The sequence below is a fragment of the Myotis daubentonii genome, chromosome 19, assembly GCF_963259705.1.
Source record: "Myotis daubentonii chromosome 19, mMyoDau2.1, whole genome shotgun sequence".
Lineage (NCBI taxonomy): Eukaryota > Metazoa > Chordata > Mammalia > Chiroptera > Vespertilionidae > Myotis > Myotis daubentonii.
Window position 1 is genome coordinate 11,427,941 of NC_081858.1, and position 18,370 is coordinate 11,446,310.

The 18,370-nt window shown below is 40.7% G+C and overlaps 2 protein-coding genes across 2 annotated transcripts in view; both read left to right on the forward strand.

Annotated features, from left to right (window-relative positions):
* PHETA1 (PH domain containing endocytic trafficking adaptor 1) overlaps nucleotides 1–18,370 on the forward strand; it is a 396,663-nt gene that overhangs the window by 368,173 nt on the left and 10,120 nt on the right. The window lies entirely within an intron of this gene.
* On the forward strand, nucleotides 1,102–18,228 carry PPP1CC (protein phosphatase 1 catalytic subunit gamma). The gene is made up of 8 exons (XM_059675983.1): nucleotides 1,102–1,363; nucleotides 11,859–11,990; nucleotides 12,953–13,183; nucleotides 14,662–14,766; nucleotides 15,350–15,573; nucleotides 15,783–15,917; nucleotides 16,868–16,928; nucleotides 17,835–18,228. Exons 1-8 carry the CDS (start codon nucleotides 1,309–1,311, stop codon nucleotides 17,903–17,905), a joined length of 1,014 nt encoding a protein of 337 aa, XP_059531966.1. The 5' UTR covers nucleotides 1,102–1,308; the 3' UTR covers nucleotides 17,906–18,228.

The following is an 18,370-nucleotide window of genomic DNA, read 5'->3' on the forward strand; positions in this document are numbered from 1 at the left end:
AACTGTAAAGTGCTGCAGGAAAAACAACAACAACAACAACAACAACAAAAAACACAGAAAAATGAAAAGGTCAGGATCCAAGAGAGCAGAAGTGTTTGCTGTGTGGGTTGCACTTTCTTTCTTTTTTTTTTTTTTCCCCCTTCTCTTTTTTTCTGGGTTGCACTTTCAAACTCAGCTAAAAGCAACGCGCAGCCCAGCCGCCGGAGGTGGCAAATTTTGGGGGCCTCCGAGAGAGTTGGACTTGGGGAGGGCCAAAGGCAAAGGGCCAAAATGTTTACAGAATCCAGGACCCGCCCGCAATGCCCGCCCTTGCAAACTCGCTCTTTGCTTCCTGCCTCCAGCTCTGCGCGCGAAATCTGCAAATTCTCCCTTCTCTGCTGGTTCACCTGCGTGCTAGCTAGAATCAGGGTAACCGTCCCCATGATTATATAACTCCTTGTTCAAGAAAGATAATCTAAACATAAGGGTGATGAAAAACAATTTTAAAGGTGGATTAAAAAATTTCCCCCAATGTAAAAGTTACAGAGCGCGCGCGCACACACAAAATGTATATATACAAATAGCTATATTCCCACCAATCAGGATGATTAACTGTTAACATTTTGCTTTATCTGGGAGAGGGCTTTCCCTTCTCCCCAAGTCCCAGCAAATTTGAATCCAAAGTAAGTCAATCTACTTTTCTTTTTCTCCCTCTCCACCTCTATCCTAGGTTTATCTGAAAGAGTAAATTCCAGGAGCCCCTAATTCCCTCGGTGGGCTTCCACAGAGCAGGTTTGCAAAGATCTGACCCCAGTGGACAGTGTCCCGCCGAGGCCGCAATGCTCCCTTACACAGCAGCATCTTTTCCTCCAGCCCCAACTCCCGCGTGCAATTTTGCAACTCCCGCTCCCGCCAGGGGGCCTATTTTCCCTGCTCGTTTGGCGGAAGGATCCGTGTGCCGCGCTTTACGCTCAACCGTCTCCGCCCCTGCCCGCGCTCTGACCACGCCCCCTTCGGGTCCAGGCCCCGCCCCCTCCCGCGAGTCCTATGGCTCGCAAAGAAGTCCCGGCCGGGCCGCTGCACTCCCCCGCGCGCATCCGTGCGCCGCCCGCGGCTAGCTAAGGAGTCGGCGGCCATTTTGTTCTTCTCGTGGTTCCAGTGGGGAGAGAGGAGGAAGCAGGGAGCGGGGCGGTTGGGGGGACCCGCCGCGGCTGTTGCCACCTCCGCCGCCACCACCGCCTCTGTGCTCGTGGCGTGGGAAAGGAGGCGTGAGTCCCGGGCGCGAGCCGCCGGCGGCGCCGCTGCGGGAGGGTCGGCGGTGGGAAGGCGATGGCGGATATAGATAAACTCAACGTCGACAGCATCATCCAACGGCTGCTGGAAGGTGAAGGGGGCGGCGGGTGGGCAGAGAGGAGGCGGGCGGTGGGGATGAGGAGGGGGGGGCGGAGTTGGGAGGCCAGTTGGACCGGCAGCACCGAGGGGAGTGAGCCCGAGAGTTGGCCCTCGGGCCGGGGGCTGCTGCCGGGGGGAGGCCGGCGGGGTCCCGCACTTGGCCCAACGGCCGACCCTCCGGGCGCCGCTCATTCATTGCACTGGGGCGCAGCCTTTCTCCTGGCCGTGAAATTTGAAAACTCTGCTCCCTACCCCCACGTTTCCGGTCCGGTCTCTGGCTCTGCACACCCCGGACCCGTGTTTGGAGGAGAGAAGGTTGGGGGGCCCGAGTCCAACCAGCAGGCGTGTTCCGTACTTGGTGGTACCTACCGGTCCCCGCGGAAAGCGACTTACTGGATGGGCGGTGGGTTCCACCGGGTCGGAGGGCGGGCTTCTTCCCTATCGCTCATTTTTTACATTATTTTTTGTGTGTGTGGGGCTGGGATGGGGGGGCCGTTTCTTGTCCGAGCACCCCTCGAGGGGACGCTGGAACCCGCGCCCCCAAATGCTCTCAGTTGTCCTGTCCCGGCGAGGTCTCCGCGCTCTTTTCTGAACTTGCTGCCCGCGAGGCTGACAGTTACGCTCTTTGCAGTGTGCTGGGCTCTGTGAAGCGCTGGGCGTACATCGAAGAGATTAACAATCACGATGATAAACAGCTTCCTACGTGTGTGTCCAGCTTTTTTTTTTTTCTTTCTTTCTTTTTTTTTTTTTCTTTTTGGAGCACTTTACATAGTTTCACTTAATGCTTCCAGCAGCCCCGCGAGGTCGGTGCCATTATTTTCTGTTTTTCAGAGCAAACACAGAGAGGTGAAGTCACTTGACCAAGGTCACACAGTTGTGACAGATTTCAGAGCCCGGCAGTGAGGAGCTAAAACTCCTTCAACTAACCCCGTGTGTGAAGGAAGGAGGTGCCCAGTGGTTACGCCACGGTTAAAATCAAGCTCCCGTTTTGGCTGGCCCAAGGCCGCCTGGCATTTGATTCCTATTGATTGGGGAGACGGAAGAAGTTCGGGTTTTTTACGGGGGACGCGAAAGTGAACTGTCCGCACGTTCCGGGTTCCAGAACGGGTCTGATGCTAACGTCGTCTTCAAAACTTGGGGAGCATTTGAATCCCTTTCTTGATTTGGGCACTGGGTAATGTAGAGTTGATTGGGTCTTAACTTATTTATTTATTTTGCCTTTATATTGTCCTAAAGACTCTTGGACTATAAATGCTGTGAGATGGAGTCAAGAGCATGGTGAACAATTGGACAGCTCTGGTTTTTGCAGATCGTTTGAATTGTCATTAAACTCCTGAAATAGCTTAATCTGTGTGGGGATTTTTCCTTTTATACTTTCTTTTTTTTTTTTTCCTTTTGTACATTCTTGAAAGAAAAGGAAAATCCACTAAATGGGTTCCAGAAATGCTCTTTAATGTTGCTGCCATTTCTGGGTGAAAACCTTGTCCTTCATTCAGTACCTGGCATTTAGTATAGGAAGTAAATATTTCCCATACTAGTTAGTACAATTCTATTTATATGAGGGAGCAGTGGCTCAGAAGTGAATTAAAACAGTGCAATAAGAAAGGAACTTTTTATATCTGCAGGAATGTATGGCTAGATTAAGGTGGGCTTTATTTCACTGAGAAAACAAAATAAATGAAATCTGTGTATTAGAAACAGAATTTTAAGAGAAAGTCTTGCTATTTTTAGTTCTCAGTTGTCCAGAAATTAATATAAAGTAGTCTGTTTTAATGGCTCAGGAATAGGCTAGCTGCACAGTATAGTTTTTTCAAGTGTTGGTATTAAATTTTGTGGGTTTTGTAATGCTCCAAAAACCTTTTTCTTAAAAATCTTAAGATTTAAGTATATTTGAAAAGGGAGGCAATGTTAATTTTGTGGCCCTGTTAGAATTTTTTACATGCTCAGGATCGTCTTTTAAGGTGGTGGACTGTACCAGCTAGTTGAGAAGTAGCTCGGTGATGGTACTAAAAGGACAGCTCAAAAGTGAAGTCTTATTTTTTTTAGAAAGCATGTTGGTTTAGATCTTTAGTCAGTACAGCTTTGCAATTCTTTTCTACCTTGTGAGTAGTTTTTCTTTAAGCAAAGTATCACTTTTGCAACCCATCTTGGAAGTTTTTGTCCAGGCTCTGCCTTGATGATAAAACCTAAAAGTTGTTACTCCTTCGTATAACTAATATTAGGTTATTTAACTGCACAGTAAAACTTAGGCAATTTAGAGAGAAAATAAGCCAGCTGTTGATTTGGTCTGATATTCCTACTGTGTTGGAGAAAAGTACAATTTGGTTATACTTTGTAAGCGACCTTGCTCAGGGAGCTAGCACTTTTCTCGCAGAGCTGGAGGTTGTGACTTATTTTCACGTCCAGATTTGCAAGAAGCTTCTTTGCTCTGAAGCTGGCTATTTCGCACTGCAAGATTGTGCCCGGCTCTGCATAATTGCTTGGCTTGCTTTAGTGATTTAAATATGACCTTTGCCCTGGCCCTGGGAAAACCTTTACTAATTTGATTCTCTGATGTGTAAGAGTTCATCTGAAAATACTCTGAAACTCTAAAATTGTTTAACTTATGTATTTAGCTTTTTGGTGTAATATGAAACATGTTTATATTCTAATGCTAAAGACAGCGCCCCTGGTCCTGAAGATAATAAAGGACAAACATAATAGGGGAAAAAACGTTCTTAAAATGCTGACCAAGAAAAACAAAAGTAATCTTTCCTAATGACACTTCTGCAGTTATTTTTTTCTTTACATGCCAGATAATTTTAGTGATTAGAGGTTTTACTTGGGATCAATTATCATAGGGCATTTTTGTTGATAAAGATTAAAGTTGTTATTAATTCCCTAACTTAGAATAAGTTTGTGGTGTGAGCCCCCTCCTCTTCCCTCCAGCATGTCACTTGTATGCCGCATCCTTTTCTTGGAGTTGAGACAGAAAGCTCTAATGGAGACATGAGCTAAGCTTATGCCAGTCCTTAACCACAGCATAGAAAAGATTACTTGTGCCCCCTTGCCTGAAAGTAGCAGGAGGACAGGCATTCCTTCTCGAGCTGGGGAAATGGAGGTGCTGCTGGGCCTTGATTAGTAGCCCATCTTGTGGCAGAGGTTGGTGAGATCGTTTTATGTCTCAACCTGTTCTGCATAAGCAGGTGCCATTCAGTCCATTTGAGTAGATGAGAATTACTGATCTTGAAGCAGAGAAATGATTGATACTATATGGATTTGATCATTTCACTTAATTTACAACTGAGGCTAGGAGTAGACCTTAAAGATTGAAATGTTAAGGAGATAATATTCTGATGTGAAATGATTTGTAGATGAGGAAACTGGAAAGTCTTAGTATTATTCAGGAAGACTAAGGAATGATTCCATTTGTGTGGAGTTCGTAGAATCCTGGGGCAAATTTTTAAGTTCAGACCCTATATCCAAAGCATGTAAGAACAGATGATTTCCTTAGGAGTCTTGATGATTTATCTGTAATCTCCAATTTCTCCACTACTCTAGGGTTTAGTGGCATCGTCTCGTCTAGAGGGGAGTGGGTATCACTGATATTAAAGTTTATGAAAATGAAAACCACTCCTAAAATTTTACTCTATTCAGATGTTAAGTATAATCCATGGTTGTTGTTTTTATCAAAATGGGTTTTTAGACTGTGGAAAGTTAAACATTTTTCAGTAAATTGGCTTCACTCTAGGTCTAGAATATTCAAGGTTAATTGAGAGCAGTGGACAGTGTTTTGCAGCTATATTCTGACAGTCTGCCTTGAGAAAATTGGTTTAACCTTTAATGGCCCAAAGTATAACATTAGCCACTAAGAAAGTGGGAGGGTGGGGGGGGGGGGTTAAAACAATTAAGATGGTCAGAAAGTCTTCCTGCTGGTGATTGCAATGAAGCCAAATGATTCTTGATAACATTCTTGTGGCATGCATATATATATATATATATATATATATATATATATATATATATATATATATATATATATATGCTTTTTTTTGTAGGAAAGAACTCATCAGTTTGTGGGAAAGTTTTAGTATTCACTATTTTTGTTTGTTTGGGTTTGAGGTCTAATTTTTCTAAATCTGTTCAATATTGCAAAGCCATTCTGTCACTGAAATGAATGTCTGTCATATTCTTAAGATTACTACCTGCGTTAACAGGATTATTGTAAAACAGCAAAATCTTTTGGTTTATTTTTATATTGGTTGTGCATTCTTAGATTTTAAAACTTCATTATAATTCAGCTAGTGCCTCTTTTTGGTTTATGGTATTCCTTTAATAATGACCTTTCAAAACAGATAAGGAGCCTTTAATTGAGGGACAAAAGAATACTTTTTCATTTTCCATAATGTCAAAGTTACCTTAAATTTCCTTCCATAGTTTTTATCTCTGCTTTGCTTATTGCTGTCAGAAAAGTTAGTGTTGCTTGAGAGAGAAAGCTGTCATTGCAGATAGTCACCAATAACATTTTATTATTTCAGGATTTTATCAGCTTGCTTTCAATAAAATTGCTGGGAAGTTTATGATATGCCAGATAAATGTTTGTACAGAACAACCTTTGCTGTTAACATTCATAATGCATTTTTCTGAATCACCATTTCTAGCAAGATAAAGAAAAGCTTTTACTCAAAAGTCATATGTGAAAGGTCTAAGGTGAATATTTTAATGTATTGATGACCATCCTATATATGTTCACATGTCTACTAGTCTTATTTCCTTGCAATAGCTGGCACCTGGATTTATGAGAAACTCTCTCTGGAGAATGAAATTTTTATTGGTTGGAATATTTTGGATTCTATTGACAGCAGTTGAAATAATTTGATATGAACCATTTGAACTGCTACTTAGGAAGTTATCCTGAGGTGACAACCCTTGAATTTCTCACCTAAGGGTCTCCTATTTATGTAGGTTTCTCTTATGCGCAGAGCATAGTGAGGGCTTTAAACCTCCAAGTGAGTATTGACTGATGTTTAATGAGCAGTGCTGTACTGTTTGTATTTTTCTTTACAGCTCACAGAGAAAATAGTCAGCCTTTGTCTTTAATACCATTTTTAATGGTAATAAAATGTTGTCCTTAAGATGACCTTTTACTTTTATAATCTTTATGGAGGGGATAGTTCTAGTTAGAGCACTTACAACAATCTCCAGGTACCCACTTTGTCTTATTTTCTGTGCCCTCCACTAATGTAAGGTTCTTGAGAAAAAGGACAAGTTTCTTGTGTAGCCTGTTGTTGTCATAAATACCTACTGATAATCTTTAACAGATTGCATGATTAAATTTATTTATACACACACTCACTCACTCTCTAGAGGCCCAGTGCACGAAATTCGTGCGGGGGGGGGGGTGTGGGCGGGAGGAAGGCATGGAGTGTGTCCCTCAGCCCAGTCTTCACCCTCTCCAATCTGGAACCCCTCAATGGATGTCCGACTGCCCATTTAGGCCCAATCCCACTGTGGGATTGGGTCTAAATGGGCAGTTGGACATCCCTCTCACAATCCAGGACTGCTGGCTCCAAACCACTTGCCTTCCTGATTGCCCCTAACTGCTTCTGCCTGCCAGCCTGATCGATGCCTAACTGCTCCCCTGCCGGCCCGATTGCCCCCAACTGCCCTCCCCTGCAGGCCATCTTTGACCACATGGGGGCGGCCATCTTGTGTGTTGGAGTGATGGTCAATTTGCATATTACCTCTTCATTATTAGACTAGAGGCCTGGTGCACAAAAATTTGTGCACTGGGGGGGGGGGGGTCCCTCAGCCCGGTCTGTGCCCTCTCGCAGTTTGGGACCCCTCAGGGGATGGCCACCTGCTGGCTTAGGCCCGCTCCGGGGGGGGGGGGGGGGGGATTGGGCCTAAGCTGGCAGTCAGACATCCCTCTGGCAGCCCGAGAGCCCTCGGGGGATGTCCACTTGCCAGTGTGTAGCAGGCCTAAGCTGCAGTCGGACATCCTTAGTGCTGCTGAGGAGACGGGAGAGGCTTCCACCACCACCGCTGTACTGGCAGCTGTCAACCTGGCTTGTGGCTGAGCAGAGCTCCCCCTGTGGGAACACACAGACCACCAGGGAGCAACTCCTGCATTGAGCATCTGCCCCCTGGTGGTCACTGTGTGTCATAGTGACCAGTCATTCCCAGTCGTTCTGCTGTTAGGGTCAATTTGCATATTACCCTTTTATTATATAGGAGTGCCTGGCCAGCCTGGGTGAGGGGCTGATGGCTGTTTGCAGGCTGGCCACAGCCCCCAGCCACCCAAGCTCCCAGTGGAGGCTGGCTGTAAGCAGGTATCTGGGATTTATTTGTGTTCTGTAATTGAAACTTTGTTGCCTTTAGCGGAGGCCACAGCCAGCTCAGAGCAGGCGGGAAGCTTGGCTTCCTCCATCACCCAGGCAACCAAGTCTCCTACTTGCTCCAGCTCCGTAGCTGCCATCTGCCATCTTGGTTGGATTAATTTGCATATAGTTGCTCTGAATGGCTGGTGGGCGTGGCTTAGGGAATAGTGAAGGTATGGTCAATTAGCATCTTCATCTTTTATTGTGTAGGTAGGAGATAGATAGATAGATAGATAGATAGATAGATAATTGTTTATTTATTTATTTATTTTACAGAGAAGAAGGGAGAGGGAGAGTTAGAAACATCGATCAGCTGCCTCCTGCACACCCCCTACTGGGGATGTGCCTGCAACCAAGGTACATGCCCTTGACTGGAATTGAACCTGGGACCCTTGAGTCTGCAGGCCGACGCTCTAGCCACTGAGCCAAACTGGTTAGGGCTTAAATTCTTATTTAATGCCTCATGTATAAGGGTGCATTATGATTTTATATCCCATATCAATTTTTTCTTAGGAAGCCATGACTGTATTGGGGTTTGCCCTATAAAAATTCCTTTGGTTTGGAAGTTTAATGAAGACCAAGTTCTTCCTTGGAAGGGTGGTATGGTGGAAGCATACCTAGACCTAGAGTTGATCTGGCCTAGTGTCCTTACAAGCTCTGGCTTTAGAGCAAGTCTCCTGTAATATGGAGGTGACTGTCTAACCTTATAGAATTGTTGAGGATTAACTGGCAATGTAAAGTCCCTTAGTGCAGTATCCAGCACATGGGGAGTGCTTGGCAGATGTTAGCCACAACTAATATATAGTTCTATTTGATGGACATTGAAAATAGGGAAGTAGATATTTATGCTATTGGCTGATATGGCCATTTTTAAGAAGTATATACAGTGTTCATTTGGAATACCAACCATTTTGAGATCTTTATCTTCTATTAGACATTTGTCTTCAACTTGAAATTTAAGAGTAATCCTGTCTTTTTACAAATAGGGAAATAACTCCAGTAAAGCCTTATAGGAAATAGGTATGTAGTCTGGAGTGTATGTTTGATTCTAATGCCACAAGTCAATAGTACTTAGGATTTATACACACTTAATTTATGCAACAGATATTGAGTACCTGCCATGTACTGGCCATGAGCGTGTACTCTGAAGAGCAAGTGGTGTGTTCTTGGGGTGTGCATTCTATCCTGGGTCCAGGTGAAGAGGTAGAAGTGAACTTGCAATTACAATACAAAGTACAGTGTGTGCTGGGTCTGACTGGCTGTGGAGCATTTCAGAGAAGGAAAAGCAGGCTTGTGAGGATAGGAGAGGTTTGAAGGATGAGCAGGTATTTGCCAGTTGGTAGAAGATGGTTTGGGTGGAATTTCTATCGTTTTACTCCTTGAGCTAATTGTAGGGGATTTAAAAAGCTTGGGGCCTTGTTGCTTTTAGTGATCAATGTTCTTCAAATATAAAATATACTGAGTTCTAGCAAAATTCCACATTAAGAATAATTTTTCATTGTTAGCAGTATTTCTCTTTACTAAAACTCTGTGCAGTCCCACTCAGGACAGACAGAATAAGAGAAAACTACCATAAACCACATCTAAAGGTGATAATGGGAAGCCTCCAAAACCAGTAAAATTCATGTTCGCAACATTGAATACGATGACATTGATTTACTATGATAGCATTTATATAAAAAGTATAGCCTGAATTCTATATAGGTGTAAGTCAATTTTTACATAGACTCCTGAAAAATAGAGTGGGCTCTTCATTCACAAATGTGGGGCTCTGCTGAAAACGATTCAGGTTGAAACCGGAAGCTTCTAGGAGTCCCCTCCAAGCCAAAAATAAAATTTTCTGCTGGGCAGTCTGCCCAAGTTTCTGGCTGACTTGTGGTAAAATCACTAATGAATGGGGTTTTCTGGCCAGTGAATCAAGGAACACATCATCTTTCCACCGGGAGTGTTTCTTGAATTCTCTAATATGTGTGTGTTTAGGGAGAGAGAAAAATTGCTATGGAAAAATCACTTTTTGTTGCTCAGTTGCTGTTGTGTTATATATGTGTTTGTTTTGTGTCTTCCCTCAAAGGTTATTACTATGTTTTTCCTTTAATTGCTTCTTGCTTCATAATTTGATCAAGAGACTGGCTAGTCATTTAGTTCAGTTACATATTTTGGGGCTTAAAGTAGTGATTTGGCCAAAGCTATAGAACCAATACAGAAACTTGGGGCTCCTGGCTCCAAATCCAGTGCTCTTATTTTCTTTTTGTGTGTTTCAAGAATTTGATCCTTTCTTATTCATTATCTTTCTTTCTTTTTTTTTTAATTAAATCTTTATTGTTCAGATGATTACAGTTGTTCCTCTTTTTCCCCCCCATAGCTCTCCTCCACCCAGTTCCCACCCCACCCTCTGCCCTTACCCCTCCTACTGTCCTCATCCATAGGTGTACGATTTTTGTCCAGTCTCTTCCTGCACCCCCACACCCCTTTCCCCCCAAGAATTGTCAGTCCACTCCCTTTCTATGCCCCTGGTTCTATTATATTCACCAGTTTACTCTGTTCATCAGATTTTTTATTCACTTGGTTTTTAGACTCACTTGTTGATAGATATGTATTTGCTGTTCATAATTTTTATCTTTACCTTTTTCTTCTTCCTCTTCTTAAAGAATACCTTTCAGCATTTCATATACTCGTTTGGTTCATTATCTTTCATTGAAAGAAAAAAATACACTCCTACACAGTTTAATTCTGCTCAAAACTTGTTTCTTCAGAAAATTGCGGGGTTTCGGTGACTATTCAGGCCGTAGGATGGCTTCGCCTCTAGGACAATGTTTCTCAAATGTGGACACAGCCCTTTATAATGAGAAAAAATTCTCAACAAATGTCAGGGGTTTTTTACTTGTAATTTTGATCACTCTGTAATGTTACTTAGGTATTACAGAACAAAGCTAGATACAAACCTGTTAAACCTGTTGCTCTTATTCAGCTATTAAGCCAAATGATTTTGTAATTTGAATAGGAATAAAGCCTCCAAAACCAATAAAATTTAAGTTAGCAACATTGATTTAATCTGATGGATTTTGTGGTTTTGCTAATACTAAATCACTTTTTATTGGCTTTAGTGGTAGAAAGGTGCAGGCTTGCATTCTATATTTAGTCTGGTCCTGTGTTTTTGCTTCATTTCTAATGCTAATGCAAAGAATGCCTGCTTTATTTCCTACTACTACTTACCGGCCGATAAAATGAACCATTACTGGCCAGAGGAGAGAGCTTGTGCTTCGATTTGATAGTGAGTAGGCCTCAGAGTGCTCTGATGTGGGTACTTGTGAGTTTAGGATGCCTGGTGCTGTGCTATGATTTCTTTCTCCCTTTGCTCATGTTTTATCTGTTCAAATTACCTGGAAACCTTTCTCACAGCACAAGCAGACATCCTTTGCCCTGTAGAGGCATTATTGTATTTAAAAATTCAGAGATTGCACTGCCAAATATGTTTAACAAGCCTACATTGTGTTTTATTGAAGTGAAAACACTTAAAAATTTTCATGGATAAATCTGGGGCCCGCAGAAATACATACCCATGGTCCTCTTAAAAACACTGATTTGGAGGGGGATGGAGGTCTGAGCAATTCCAATCTTGCATTTTAAAACGGAGTTCTTAGAAACATCTCAGTAACAGGACAATCTCTGAAATCTGCTGTACAAATACTAATTCATTTATAAGGCTGGAGAAGAGGAGACAGGAGGCAAAAAGAGCTGGCCTAGTGGGCGGGCTATAGGTGAACAAGGCTGATTGTGTGGCTTGGATGCAGAACTGAGGCCTAAAGCCACAGGGAGTCTGAATTCAGCAGGTAGTAAAAGAGAGACCTTTCTAACCATACTCTCACACACAGTATCCTGAACAAGTCTTAACTTTGTATAGAAGGTGGCACTGAATCATCTCTGAAATCCTGGCTAAGATTTAGGATTCTAATTAGGCATTAAAACCATGTTCTTTATAAATGTCCTGAAAATAAAGCCAGTCAAAAAGCTAGTTAAACTCTTATTTTACCTCCTTCTTACCTAAAGTTTGTATCTTTTGAGATATTTTTAACTTTTACATGAAATTGTATTTTGACTTTGATTAATTGGAGTTTTTCTCCCCTACAGTAAGAGGGTCCAAGCCTGGTAAGAATGTCCAGCTACAGGAGAATGAAATCAGAGGACTGTGCTTAAAATCTCGAGAGATCTTTCTCAGCCAGCCTATCCTACTAGAACTTGAAGCACCACTCAAAATATGTGGTAAGTCTTGGAACACTAACATGGTTATGTGATTGAGATTGATTAACTGAGTTGAGGCAAAGATATATACTAGTAGATTACCTTATATTAGCCAGCATAATAATTTGCTATTTATGAATAACCTGGAACTACTTAAAATTAAATTAATTACAGCTCTAGAATCAATACTTCTAATGGGCTTAGTTTACTTAGATGTGCTTCATATTTTCTAAAAATTATTTTGCTGAAAGGATTATAAACATTGAAAAAGGGAAGGAATGAAACAGAAGGGTTGAGCTAAGAAAAGGTCTAAACTATATGAATATATAGGAATTACATTTAAGCTTAAAGTAGAATTGGTTATGCCTAAAAATAGACCTCCCTTTGTGCCGCTTTATAGTTCTACTTTTTTTCCTACATGATAGAAGCAGATAATCTGTGTAAGAACTAAACTTTGAGTAATGTTATATTCTTGTAGCATATTTGACTACATTGATAAAGCAAGTAAATGCTCTTTAGCATTATCTATGAGGGGGGGAGTTGAAAGCTGAATGCATTGAAGGGTGGACTGAGTGTGTATCTTTGTTCACATGAGGCCAGAGCTCACTGGAAGTGCAGTGGTTCTGCTGACACAGTATGGGGAGACTCAACTGTCAGAGATCTGGTATTGATCAGGGACCTGAAAGGAAAACAATGTTACTTGGCAAGAAGGCCTGCCTAGGCATTCGTAATCTTTCCACAAAATTAATTAATTAGTTGAGTTTTGTGTGGGATTCTGGACATACACATACACTTAAATTTTTTATTAAGCTTAATTGAACTAATAAGGTAGGAGATTGGAAATTAGTGTTAGCTATCAAATTTTAACTGTCCTTATTAGAGGCATTGCCACTGTACAATGAATGTTTAAAGAATGTCTTCCCAAAGCTTTGTTAATGCACTACAAGTATAAAGACACTGTGTAACAAAACCCTTGCTTCTAGGTGATATCCATGGGCAATACTATGATTTGCTTCGACTCTTTGAGTACGGTGGTTTCCCGCCAGAAAGCAACTACCTGTTTCTTGGGGACTATGTGGACAGGGGGAAGCAGTCACTGGAGACTATCTGCCTCTTACTGGCATACAAAATCAAATATCCCGAGAATTTTTTTCTTCTCAGAGGAAACCACGAATGTGCCAGCATCAATAGAATTTACGGATTTTATGATGAATGTAAGTACTTCTATATCGAAGGAAGGGTTACCGAAATTGAGTTACTTGGTCATAAACTGATATAGTTTTGTTGATACAATCTCTCATTTCCTATTTCATCAACTTTTTTTATCTTAGTATTTTCTTGGGGGGAGGGGGTAGATGGATATTCACAGCTAACTTAAGAAAGGATTCCTGTCCTAATGGGTTTGGCTCAGTGGGTAGAGCGCCGGCCTGTAGACTAAAGGGATCCTAGGTTGGATTCCGGTCAGGGGCACATGCCTGGGTTGCGGGCTTGGTCCTCAGTAGGAGGCGTGCAGGAGGCAGCCAATCAATTATTCCAGTGGTTCTCAACCTTCCTAATGCCACGACCCTTTAATACAGTTCCTCATGTTATGGTGACCCTCAACCATAAAATTATTTTCGTTGCTACTTCCTAACTAATTTTGCTATTCATTAATTACATGAATCGTAATGTAAATATCTGATATGCAGGATATATTTTTACTGTTACAAATTGAACATAATTAAAGCATAGTGATTAATCACAAAAACAATATGTAATTATATAGGTGTTTTCTGATGGTCTTAGGCGACCCCTGTGAAAGAGTTGTTTGACCCGCAAAGGGGTCGTGACCCACAGGTTGAGAACCGCTGAATTATTCTTTCTCATCATTGATGTTTCTCTTTTCCTTCCTCTCTGAAATCAATAAAAAATATTTTTCTTAAAAAGGATTCCTTTTACACAACTGTTATCTCAGCGAGTACTTTGAAGTTTTCATTGAAGTTCAAATCCAGATGATCTCTTTGTTGTGACATATATCCTAGTGTGAGAATATTAGCTACATCACTTTCAGTTTCTATTTAATGCAAAGGCCTTTAAAAATGATTACCCAAGCTAAACCTTTCTGGAGCCAGATGTTCCTAGTGGTCTGAAGTGGCCTTGGGCAATGGGGGTCAGGGGATGTAGAGAAGTAGAGGAGAAAGCAGGGGCTCAGGACTTAGTTAAGATGCTCAGAGACAACATGAGGGAAAATCCTAATTTTTTATAGAGCAGCCAACAACGATAGCAAAGAAACTTGCAGGAGATGCTGGAATGTGTTGCATGACTAAGGACTCAAGGAGCAAAGCAGACTTCAGAAAGGATGAGAGTTGTTGGCACTGGCAAATGCAGCATATGGGCAAAGGGAAGATCTAAGGGAGCCCTGGGTGGTCATTCAAAGAGGGCTTCCTAATCCTGTCCAAGGGATTTTTAAAAAATATATATTTTTATTGATTTTAGGGAGGACGGGATAGGGAAAGAGAGATAGAAACTTCAGCGATGAGAGAGAATCATTGGTCAGCTGCCTCCTGCATGCCCCACACGGGATCAAGCCCGAAACCCAGGCATGTTCCCTGACCATGAATTAAACCATGACCTCCTGGTTTATAGGTCAACGCTCAACCACAGTCATGCTGGCCATGCATCAGTCTCTTTAACCATCCTAAAATTTTCACAGGTAAAAGAAGATATAACATTAAACTATGGAAAACTTTCACAGACTGCTTTAACTGTTTACCGATAGCAGCCATCGTGGATGAGAAAATATTTTGCTGTCATGGAGGTATGTGGGCTGATTTTAATTCCAAATGGAACTGTAGGGTTTTTTATCCCTTCCAAATGGTATATTTTGACATTTTTGAGTTATCATTGGGATGACTTCTTCTGTCAGATAACTCTTATTGATCATTAGTCCACTTTGGCACATCCAGGATTATTTGGATAGAAGTCTGAAGTAAGCAATTTATTTGTTACAGGGAATTCTAGATTCTGTAACAGTTTGATTTGAAAACAAAACAGAACATATTTTTAAATATAAAATGCACAGCAGTTAACATGCTAGACCATAGATCTAGAATACCGAAAATGTCAATAGACTTTCCCTGGGTAGTTTTTTTATCCTTTCAAAAGAGGATTTTAATTTCATACATATTTTAGTATATGGAACTGTTTCCATATACTGTGCCCACAGATTAGTGCTTAGAATAAATTCCAGTGCTAATTCAGTGTGGGTTTTTTTTGTTTTTTTTTTTTTGTTTTTTTTTTTACCCAAAGCTTAGTAAGAAAACAAATCCATAGATTTAATTTAAGACTTCGCCATTGAGTCTCTCTGAAGTGGTTTTCTTTAAGTTTTTCTTATTTAATAGGTTTATCACCAGATCTTCAATCTATGGAGCAGATTCGGCGAATTATGCGACCAACTGATGTACCAGATCAAGGTCTTCTTTGTGATCTTTTGTGGTCTGACCCCGATAAAGATGTCTTAGGCTGGGGTGAAAATGACAGAGGAGTGTCCTTCACATTTGGTGCAGAAGTGGTTGCAAAATTTCTCCATAAGCATGATTTGGATCTTATATGTAGAGCCCATCAGGTATTGATTTTGAATTTTACATGTACACTTAAGAGCATGTGTGTGAGCACAGATTCTCCTTGTTGATTTTGGTGGGTAGGTATTGCTTGTTTATACAAAATGTCTCTGGAAGTTGACCTGCAGCATATTAGGCTCAATGGGAAACTAAGAGTGGTTTTACTCAACTAAAATTTGCACCTACTTAACACTGAAAACATTTTCTCTCCAAGGTGGTTGAAGATGGATATGAATTTTTTGCAAAGAGGCAGTTGGTCACTCTGTTTTCTGCACCCAATTATTGTGGAGAGTTTGACAATGCAGGTGCCATGATGAGTGTGGACGAAACACTAATGTGCTCTTTTCAGGTAGAGGATGTTTTCAACATTGTTTCCTTTTATTATGTCTGAGAGAGGAAGAAATTGCTTTAATAAGTAAACCCCCTTTTAAGGGAAACATTATCATAGAACCTTTCCCCTAATTTCCAATTTAACTGTTCTTGCATTATTTAAATAGGTTTTAGAGAAGCACAAAAACCAATACGTTAGCTCTTTATGCTGGTGTCTCCTTTACTATAAATCTAACTATAATGTTAGTATGTTGTTCAGTTTAAATTGAATCACCACTTGCATGTGAGAATAGTGCTAACTGTGCTGTGATTACTCAGTTCTCCCGCCACTTTTCTGAGTGTAAATTTTCTCTAGTATAATTTCTACTAAACCTCTGTTGATTCACCATGACATCATTTGGCCTTCACTCAGCACAAAAGCATCATTTAAACAAAGTAAAGTCTGTTTCTCTGTCTCTTTCTCCTTCACTTAAGTCAAACTTGTACCACTTTAAGCCAGCCCAGTCTTAAATATAAATAGAGCCACTGAAGTCACGTGCAGTTAAATGGAATAAAACAAAAATTTTTGCACCAATTTTCAGGGGGAACTTGCAGCTCCTAGAGATTATGAGAGGATCCCCTCAGAGTTTGAGAAACAACATTCTTACAGCATTTTCTCTCCTTATGTCAGAAGGGATAGCGTAACGATTCTACGAGGTGTAACTTGAGAAAATTGTCAGTTTTTTTTCCATAGGCAAAATAATTTTTCTAGATTACATCTTTTATCTATTCATCATAACATTTATTACCGAAATGTTTACTTGTCAGCTTGGTTCATGTTAATAAGCTATTGGGACTTTTGAGGTTGTTGGGGCAGTTTCAAAGTCAAAACCTTTTGAATAAAAGATTTGAATGACATTTAAGAGATCTTAAGAAGATATGGTTTTGAATATATTTCCTAAAATGCACTTGTCTTTTGAATCTTTGCAGATTTTAAAGCCTGCAGAGAAAAAGAAGCCGAGTGCCACAAGACCCGTAACACCTCCAAGGGGTATGATCACAAAGCAAGCAAAGAAATAGATACCATTTTGACACTGCCTAGTTCGGACTTGTAACATATAGTATATAACCTTCATTTTTAAAACTGTAATGTGTATTGGTCAGCTTGCTCAAATAGTGTGTTTGTGGGGCCCTCCCTTCCATTTTTTCAGTTAATGAATGGCATTTGCTGGTTATAACAGCAAATGAAAGACTTTACTCCCAAGAAAAAATGTTTTGTTTTTTAATTCTCTCTTCCTTTTGAGAACAAGTTTAATGATGGTGTTAAAGCTGTGCACCCCCCAGACAGTTTATCCTGTCTAAGGGGTAACTGTACAATTGACTCTCTTTTTTCAATTCAGTAAAACCCATGAATAATGTAAATGCTCGTTTTCTTTAGGATATAAAGAGAGCCCTAGGGTGCTCAGTCTGTACATGTTATTGTCATAAAATGCATACTGTTGATACAAATCACTGTGAACATTTTTTTTTTTTTTTTGGAATTTGTTTCAAAGGGATTGCTTATTTCTCTCATTGTCATGTCATGTACAAACTGGTTTTTATAGTTATCAACATTAGGAGTAACTTTCAACCTTGCCAGCATCACTGGTATAATGTATATTTAATTAAAGCACACTTTCCTCTACCTTATACTTAAAATGACAATTAAAGCCATTATTTTAAATGTTTGTGACTCTTTCCTAAAGCCAAAGTTTCTGTTGAAGTATGTATTGACACACCCCCAAGTATAAGGAGGTATGGTTTGTGTACCCATGCCACCTTCTTGAGGATTCAAAACCAGGTTTTTGAGTTTGAATAGCAATTAGTAACATAGTGCTGTTTAAGCTATGACTGATTAAAGTTAATAACATTTTGTACAATTTCCATATAGTCTATTCATTAAGTAATCTTTTTACAGTTGCATCAGGCCTGAACTCGTCCATTCAGAAAGCTCCAAATTATAGAAACAATACTGTTCTGTACGACTGAGCAATTATGCTTTCTTTGGCCTACAGTCTTTATTCTGCGGTGAAGTTGAGGCTTATAAGTCAAAACAAAAGAACTAACTTACCTATCCACCAGTTTATACAGAACTTACATTATCTATGACTTTTTTAAACCAAGATCTGTTCAAAAGAAATCTGTTTAAACAGATGACCGTGTACAATACCATGTGATGAAAGTGAATTCAGACTTATTAAATGACGAACTTGTTAAATCCTCTCAGTGTCAATTTATCAGCACAATGCACACAGGAGAACTATTGATGGCATACTGACTAGATGTTAAAGAATAAATTGCTCTGGAAACCACACAGTTTCTATTTGAATTTGTCTTCTTTCAAATAGTCTTGTTTTCCCAAGATGGATTATAATGCATGCTCATGTTCTTTGAGTTCTAACCTGGATGTAGCTAAGTTTCTACAGTGGCGTGATGAGATTAAACTATCCTCCC

Bases quoted from the DNA above. Each gene is read 5' to 3' on its own strand.
- PPP1CC (XM_059675983.1), top strand. From the start codon at position 1,309: ATGGCGGATATAGATAAACTCAACGTCGACAGCATCATCCAACGGCTG. The intron at 15,574-15,782 runs GTATTGATTTTG...TTTCTCTCCAAG, and splicing joins TTATATGTAGAGCCCATCAG to GTGGTTGAAGATGGATATGA. The intron at 16,929-17,834 runs GTATGATCACAA...ATCTTTTTACAG, and splicing joins ACCCGTAACACCTCCAAGGG to TTGCATCAGGCCTGAACTCG.